This window comes from Thamnophis sirtalis, unplaced genomic scaffold (assembly GCF_051295495.1).
Source record: "Thamnophis sirtalis isolate CommonGarterSnake01/CBP01778 unplaced genomic scaffold, rThaSir2_p1.2 scaffold_15, whole genome shotgun sequence".
NCBI lineage: Eukaryota > Metazoa > Chordata > Lepidosauria > Squamata > Natricidae > Thamnophis > Thamnophis sirtalis.
The window spans coordinates 45,613,475-45,621,619 of NW_028261395.1; the positions used below are offsets into that span (position 1 = coordinate 45,613,475).

General features: G+C 44.8%; 1 protein-coding gene across 2 annotated transcripts; it reads right to left on the reverse strand.

Annotated features, from left to right (window-relative positions):
• Positions 1-1,885: 1,885 nt before the first annotated feature.
• Positions 1,886-8,145, reverse strand: LOC148042603 (claudin-16-like). 2 transcript variants are annotated; one of them, XM_087701973.1, is made up of 6 exons: positions 8,110-8,145; positions 6,880-7,004; positions 6,086-6,188; positions 5,545-5,709; positions 4,440-4,634; positions 1,886-2,600 (listed from the first exon to the last, which is right to left on the reverse strand). In XM_087701973.1, exons 2-6 carry the CDS (start codon positions 6,994-6,996, stop codon positions 2,512-2,514), a joined length of 669 nt encoding a protein of 222 aa, XP_087558099.1. In that variant the 5' UTR covers positions 6,997-7,004; positions 8,110-8,145; the 3' UTR covers positions 1,886-2,511. The 2 variants fall into 2 exon arrangements, with proteins under 2 accessions (XP_087558099.1, XP_087558100.1); XM_087701974.1 differs by lacking the exon at positions 4,440-4,634.

Here is an 8,145-nt window from a genome sequence, read left to right on the forward strand (position 1 = left end):
CTGCTCCCCTCCCCACCTCTGCAGACACCCGCCCACTTTCTCTCCCCCCCTCCCCTTCCTCTTAAAGGGACAGGACAGCAGGAAATCCCAGCCTCTCTGCTTTTACCTGGTGGGCGGGGTCGGAAATGCTACCCATGAAATAAATTCTATCTCTCTATCATTTATCATCTATCTATATCAATCTTTCCCTCTTCTCTTCCTTCCTTTTCTTCCTTCCTCTCTCTCTCTCTCTCTCATCTTTCTATCTTTCTCTCTCTCTCAAAGCTATCTGTCTCTGTTTATCTGTATTTCTCTCATCTCTCTGTCTCTCTATCATCTCTCTATCATCCATCCATCCATCCATCCATCCATCCATCCATCCATCCATCCATCCATCCATCCATCCATCCATCCATCCATCTATCTATCTATCTATCTATCTATCTATCTATCTATCTATCATCTATCTATATCAATCACTCTCTTCTCCCTTCTTTCCTTCCTTTCCTTCCTTCCTCTCTCTCTCTCTCTATCTTTCTCTCTCTCTCATATCTGTCTCTGTCTTTCTCTCATCTCTCTGTCTCTCTATTATCTATCTATCTATCTATCTATCTATCTATCTATCTATCTATCTATCTATCATCTATATATCATCTATATCATCTATATCATCTATCTATCTATCTATCTATCTATCTATCTATCTATCTATCTATCTATCATCTATCGTCATCTATCTATATCAATCTTTCTCTCTCTCTCCCTTCCTTCCTTTTCTTCCTTCCCCCCTCTCATCTTTCTATCTTTCTTTCTCTCATATCTATCTCCTATATCTGTCTCTGTCTGTCTGTCTATCTTTCTCTCAGATCTGTCTGTCTGTCTGTCTATCATCTATCTATCTATCTATCTATCTATCTATCTATCTATCTATCTATCTATCTATCTATCTATCTATCTATCTATCTATCTATAATCTCTCCCCCTCTCATATCTATCTATCATCTATCTATATCAATCTTTCTCTCTCTTCTCTCCCTCCCATCCCTTCCTTTCTTCCTCTCTCTCCCTTCCTCCCTCCCTCCCCCCTCCTTCTTCTTTCTTTCTTTCTTTCTTTCTTTCTTTCTTTCTTTCTTTCTTTCTTTCTTTCTTTCTTTCTTTCTTTCTTTTTTGGACTAGGTGAAGCTGTCCAGCTTTGGCTGTGCAGCCTAGCGGTGAAAGAGCCGAGTTTTTGTCCGGTCCTGGCAAACCATGATCCTAGGTTTGAGAATAGCAAGGAAATGTGGCCTGCCGTGTTCCTTCAGCCCAGCCTGCTGGGTGGCATAGTTGTTTGTGAGACCTGCTAACCGGGGCACTCCCTACCCCAACGATTGTGTGAACGAAACGCGGGAGAAAAAATCACATTTCCTGCTTTCCCTTGGATTTCCCCCCGCAGTAACCCTGCAAGGTAGGCTGGGCTGAATCCTAGTCTAGTTGAAATCTTTGGACAAGAGAGGAATCCAAGTTAAAGTCTAAAATCCTAGACTGGAAGATTGGTGGGGATCTTAAAGGTCATCTAGTCCAACCCCCACCCCCCCCCCAACTCTCCAGCACAGGTCCCAAGATCTGTAGAGGCCTCAACTCGGAGTCCAGCGTGTGAAATATAATGGTGCAACATTGCAACGTGTAAATCTGGTGCAGGAAGGAAGTGAGCGGAAGGGGGAAAAGTGGAAGACACGCCCCTTTTTATTACACCGGCCAATGAGGCTCTCAGGATGGAGACAAGGATGTGCCAATGAGATCCTTAAGCCAAGCATTGTCGGCCTCTGGAACTCACTGCCACCCCAAAGTAAAATAATAAAAATTCAGTAATAAAAACATCAAATCATTTTTTTTTTTAAATTATTTCTATTTACGGACATTCCCCGAAGTCTAAGACAGATTTCTTCTTTAACGGCGGATATTTGCCGAAGGATGGAAGGACGAGGAAAGAGAGAAAACGACAGGAAGGAACAAACAGTCCACGGTTTACAGCGACTGTTCCAGGTCACAACGGCACGGTGAAAAGGGACTTACGACCGGTTTTCCCACTTAACGACCATTGGAGAAAAAAACCCCACCCCACCCCCGTGATCAAAATCCACATGCTTGGTGACCGGTTCATATTTACGACGGTCGCAGCGTCACGCAGTCACGTGATCCCCCTTTAGCGACAAGCAAAGCCAACCAGATTTGCTTAACGACCGTGTTCCTAATGGAACCCCCGCAATGATTCCCTTAATGACGGTGGCCGGAAAATGCCGTGCATGGGGCGAAATTAAAATGGTCTCGCTTAGCAACGGAAATGTGGGGGTCGTCAACTGGGGTCGTAAGATGAGGACTAGCCCTGCGATGGCACGGGTTCAAAATAAGGCAAGCTGTTGGGACGTTCCTCTTCCCCCCCCAAGTTTAGTGTCGACAGAGACCCGAACCATATTCTCATTTAAAGCATCTCCTGTTGGCCTCCCCAAAATCCGGGATGCGGGAGACGGGGATCTCCATGCGCCACTGTCCACCTCAAACGCGGGAAGCCACGGAGTACATCGTGGAAGCCGATCTCTGCACAGCTGGGAGGCCACCTCGAGACTTCCTGCCCAGGTCCGCTCCTATTTAATGACCGGGAAGCAAAGTTCATTTTGCGATGGGGTGCAGCCCACTAAAACGGGATTTTGCTTTGAATGGATTTTCATTTGGATCCATCCGTCAGCATAGAACTGGAAAGGACCTTGGAGGTCTTCTAGTCCAGCCCACTGCTCAAGCAGGAAACCTAGATCATTTCAATCAATCAATCAATCAGAATAGAGTGGAAGGGACCTTGGAGGTTTTCAATCAATCAATCAATCAATCAGAATACAGCTGGAAGGGACCTTGGAGGTCTTCTAGTTCAACCCCCTGCTCAAGCAGGAGACCCTCAACCATTTTAATGAATGAATGAATCAATCAATCAATCAATCAATCAGAATATAGTGGAATGGACCTTAGAGGTCTTCAATCAATCAATCAATCAATTAATCAATCAATCAGAATAGAGCTGAAAGGGACCTTGGAGGTCTTCTATCTATCTATTATCTATCTATCTATCTATCTATCTATCTATCTATCTATCTATCTATCTATCTAATCTATCTCTATCTATCCATCCATCCATCCATCCATCCATCCATCCATCCATCCATCAATCTATCTATATCTATCTATCCTATCTATCTATCTATCTATCTATCTATCTATCTATCTATCATCTATCTATCGATCTATCGATCTATCGATCTATCGATCTATCGATCTATCATCTATCTATCATCTATCTATCATCTATCTATCTATCTATTTATCTATCTATCATCTATCTATCTATCTATCTATCTATCTATCTATCTATCTATCTATCTATCTATCATCTATCTATCATCTATCTATCTATCTATTTATCTATTTATCTATCTATCATCTATCTATCTATCTATCTATCTATCTATCTATCTATCTATCTATCTATCTATCTAGCCAAGGTGGCGCAGTGGTTAAATGCAGCACTGCAGGCTACTGCTAGATCAGCAGGTCAGCGGTTCAAATCTCACCGGCTCAGGGTTGACTCAGCCTTCCATCCTTCCGAGGTGGGTAAAATGAGGACCTGGATTGTTGGGGGCAATATGCTGACTCTCTGTAAACCGCTTAGAGAGGCCTGAAAGGCCTATGAAGCGGTATATAAGTCTACTGCTATTGCTATTGCTATTGCTATTGCTATTGCTATCTATCTATCTATCTGTGCCAAGGTGGCGCAGTGGTTAAATGCAGCACTGCAGGCTACTGATAGATCAGCAGGTCAGCGGTTCAAATCTCACCGGCTCAGGGTTGACTCAGCCTTCCATCCTTCCGAGGTGGGTAAAATGAGGACCCAGATTGTTGGGGGCAATATGCTGACTCTCTGTAAACCGCTTAGAGAGGCCTGAAAGGCCTATGAAGCGGTATATAAGTCTACTGCTATTGCTATTGCTATCTATCTATCTATTTATCTATCTACAGTATCTATCTATCTACCCTCAGCCATTTTAATAAATGAATGAATGAATGAATGAATCAATCAATCCATCCATCCATCTGAACAGAGCTGGAAGGGACCTTGGAGGTCTTCTATCTATCTATCTATCTATCTATCTATCTATCTATCTATCTATCTATCTATCTATCTATCTATCTATCTATCTATCATCTATCTATCATCTATCTATCATCTATCTATCTATCTATCTATCTATCTATCTATCTATCTATCTATCTATCTATCTATCTATCTATCTATCAGAAGAGAGCTGGAAGGGACCTTGGAGGTCTTCTAGTGAAGGTCTCCAACCAGCCTTGGAGAAACACGGGGGCCAATTTGAAGAATTGATCATCAACCAAATGAACCCCGTGAGAAGAGTCGAGGTAGCCATTTCACTGACCTGGAGAGGGAGAATGGGGGCAGCAGGAGAGCATCAGGCAGGCCCCCAGGTTTCCTGCCGAGCCGGTCAGGCCCAGCCAGCAAGACCACCCGAAGTCTTGGTGGGCATCCAGAAAGACGTTGTGGGGCACGTGGGCAGCCCTCTCCAGGTAGGCACTGACGGCGTACCAGAGGGAGCCCACCAACCCCAACACACCTGGGCAGGTGGGGCAAGAGAGGGGGGGGGAGAGAGAGAAAAAGGACCGTCATTATTTCAGCCAAAACTGAACGAAATTCCCCCAAGGAGAGAGAGGAGGAAGGAGATGTTGGTCCTCGCCCCTCCATCCTTTCACCGCAGGAAGCCCTAGATGTACGACCGCCATGCAGCACCACGTTTCTGTCGCTAAGTGAGACAGTTGCGCAGTGCATTTTTTTTGCCCCGTTCTATGACCTTTTTTCTTTTTTTTGCTACCGTTGTTAAGCAGATCCCTGCCGTTGTTCAATCGGTCACCCTCGGTCGTTCAGTGAAGCCGGATTCCCCCATGAACGTTGCCGGTTGCAAAAGGGGATCGCGTGACACACACACACACACACACAGGACGAGAAGGGGGTTGGACTAGATAACCTCCAAGGTCCCTCCCAACCCTGTTACTCTGTATCAAAGTTACTCTCCTGCTTGAGAAGGGGGTTGGGCTAGATGACCTCCAAGGTGCCTTCCAACCCTGTTATTCTGTATCTATAGTCACACAGTCCCCTTTTTGCAACCTTCTGATGAGCAGAGTCAATGGGAAAGCCGGATTCGCTTAACAACCGTGTGACTAATGGAACGGCTGAAGTGATTCACTTAATGACGGTGGGGGAAAGGTCGTTAAAAATGGGGCAAAGCTCACTTGATGTTGTGGTCGTAAGTCGAGGACTGCCGGTGTTCCTCCAATCGTCCCCTGCAACCCTTCGCAGCTCGCCTCCAGCAAGCCGAGGGAAGCCATATTCGCTTAACAACCACGTGATTCGCTTAACGACTGCTATGATTTCCCAGCGATTGTCTTAACAACCTGGGGGGGGGGGGAAGGTGGTGCATTCGTAAAACAAGGACCAGACATATATGCGAAGCCACCGAGATCGCTTACCTCCGGTCCCGAGTGCCCATGCAGCTGCCGAATGCATCTTCCGTTTCATCCGTGGCTCATCCGGGAAGATTTTGACGCACTCGAGACCTCCCACCAAAAGGATCAGGGCGCATCCCGAGAGCATGTCCGAAGTAATCAACAAAGCCCTGGTCACCACGATTTTCACTGCAGGGGAGCAAAGTTAACAGAATTAACAGGAAAACCCAATTGGAAGGGTCCCCTAGAGGTCATCTAGCCCAACCCGCTTCTCAAGCAGGAGACGCTTCGATACAGAATAACAGGGTTGGAAGGGACCTTGGAGGTCATCTAGCCCAACCCCCTTCTCAAGCAGGAGAATAATTTTGATACAGAATAACAGGGTTGGAAGGGACCTTGGAGGTTATCTAGCCCAACCCCCTTCTCAAGCAGGAGAATAATTTTGATACAGAATAACAGGGTTGGAAGGGACCTTGGAGGTCATCTAGCCCAACCCCCTTCTCAAGCAGGAGAAATGGGCTCCACAACGGAATTAAAATGAAATATATTGAATTAAACCACTTACTGGGCTGTTCAGCCAAAATGGAGTCGTACTGGTCACAGGTCTTAATCCCGTCTTGGACGTTAGTCACGCATTTCCGCCAGAGGCCTTGGCACTTGTGGCTGACCTACGAAAGGAAGAGGGGGATGATGGGCCTAGGATTGCGGGGAGTCCTTGATTTACGTCGGTTGGAACCAGGCGACGGACTCGGCCGACATTACTTGCGACGTCGTTTGCCCGACGAAGGTGGAAGAAGGTGGAAGGAAGGAAGGAGAAAGAACGGGAGAAGGAAGGAAGGAAGGAAGGAAGGAGAAAGAAGGGGAGAAGGAAGGAAGGAAGAAGGAAGGAGAAAGAAGGGAGGAAGGAAGGAAGGAGAAAGAACGGGAGAAGGAAGGAAGGAAGGAAGGAAGGAGAAAGAAGGTGAGAAGAAAGGAAGGAAGGAAGGAAGGAGAAAGAAGGAAAGAAGGAAGGAAGGAATGGAAAAGAAGGGGAGATGGAAGGAAGGAGAAAGAAGGGGGAAAGGAATTAGAAAGAAGGAAAGAAGGAAGGTAGGAAGGAGAAAGAAGGGGAGAAGGAAGGAAGGAGAAAGAAGGGGAAAGGAATTAGAAAGAAGGAAAGAAGGAAGGTAGGAAGGAGAAAGAAGGTGGAAGGAAGGAAGGAGAAAGAACGGGAGAAGAAAGGAAGGAAGGAAGGAGAAAAGGGGAGAAGGAAGGAAGGAAGGAAGAGAAGCAAGGGAGGGAGGAGGTGGGAAAAGAAGAGAAGAGGGGAAAAAAACAGATTTCAGCCAATCCCATCCTTGGCCTTTCCCTTCAACTGACCTCCAAGCTATCATCGGCGTTCACGATCCAGCAATCTGACCACGTCGCTGCGCCCAGAAACACGGTGGAAAGCAGAGCCAGGAAGAAGCACAGCAGCTGTACAGCGGCCGCCGCCATTCGCAGAACTGCAGGAAACCAAAATAAAGTGTTTTAGTTTGGTTTTTTTTTAAAAAAAATCATTACTTTTTTTCTTTTTCCTATGGCTGAGGAATATATGTCAGTAAAATGAAAGAAAGAAAAAAGAAAGAAAGAGGAGAGAGAGAGAGAGAGAAAGAAAGAAAGAGAGAAAGAAAGAAGAGTGAAAGAGTGAAGAAATAAAGAAAAGAGAGAGGGGGGAAGAAAGAAAGAGAAAGAGGGAAGGAAAGAAAGAAAGAAATATATTACTAAAGGAATTTTGAAACAAGCATTAAAAAGGCAAAACTAACTAAAAATAAAAATAAGATGAAATATATATTAAAATAGCACTCTAGTATCCTTCCTCCCTCCCTCCTTTTTCTTCAGTTCCCCTGGAGACCAGCTCAAAATAGAGAATATAGAATATAGAATAGAATAGAATAGAATAGAATATTGGAATGAAGAATAGAATAGAATATTGGAATGAAGAATAGAATAGAATAGAATAGAATATTGGAATGAAGAATAGAATAGAATAGAATAGAATATTGGAATGAAGAATAGAATAGAATAGAACAGAATAGAATAGAATGGAAGAGTTGGAAGGGACGTTGGAGGTCTTCTATTCTAACCCCCTGCCTAGGCAGGAAACCCTAAACCATTTCACATAGCTGGTGAAGAGAAGGGAAGAAAAGAGAAGAGGAATAGAATAGAGTAGAAGAGAAGAGAAGAGTTGGAAGGGACTTTGGAGGTCTTCTAGTCCAACCCCCTGCCTAGGCAGGAAACCCTAAACCATTTCACACAGCTGGTGAAGGGAAGGGAAGAGAAGAGAAGAGGAATAGAGTAGAGTAGAGTAGAGTAGAGTAGAGTAGAGTAGAGTAGAGTAGAGTAGAATAGAATAGAATAGAATAGAATAGAATAGAATAGAATAGAATAGAATAGTTGGAAGGGACCTTGGAGGTCTTCTAGTCCAACCCCCTGCCTAGGCAGGAAACCCTACTCCACTTCAGACAAAGGGTTATCCAACCTCTTCTTAAAGACTTCCAGTGGAAGTTTTCTTCTTCAAAAACTTGAAGGAAGTTTCCCCCATCCCACTCTACCTTTCCCAAACCTCACCATCTTTGATCGTTGTAGATCCGGTGTGTCTCACTT

Coding starts and splice junctions, on each gene's coding strand:
- LOC148042603 (XM_087701973.1), bottom strand. CDS start 6,996: ATGGCGGCGGCCGCTGTACAGCTGCTGTGCTTCTTCCTGGCTCTGCTT. Junction 6,189..6,879: donor ACGCCGATGATAGCTTGGAG/GTCAGTTGAAGG, acceptor TTCCTTTCGTAG/GTCAGCCACAAGTGCCAAGG. Junction 4,635..5,544: donor ATGGGCACTCGGGACCGGAG/GTAAGCGATCTC, acceptor CCACCTGCCCAG/GTGTGTTGGGGTTGGTGGGC.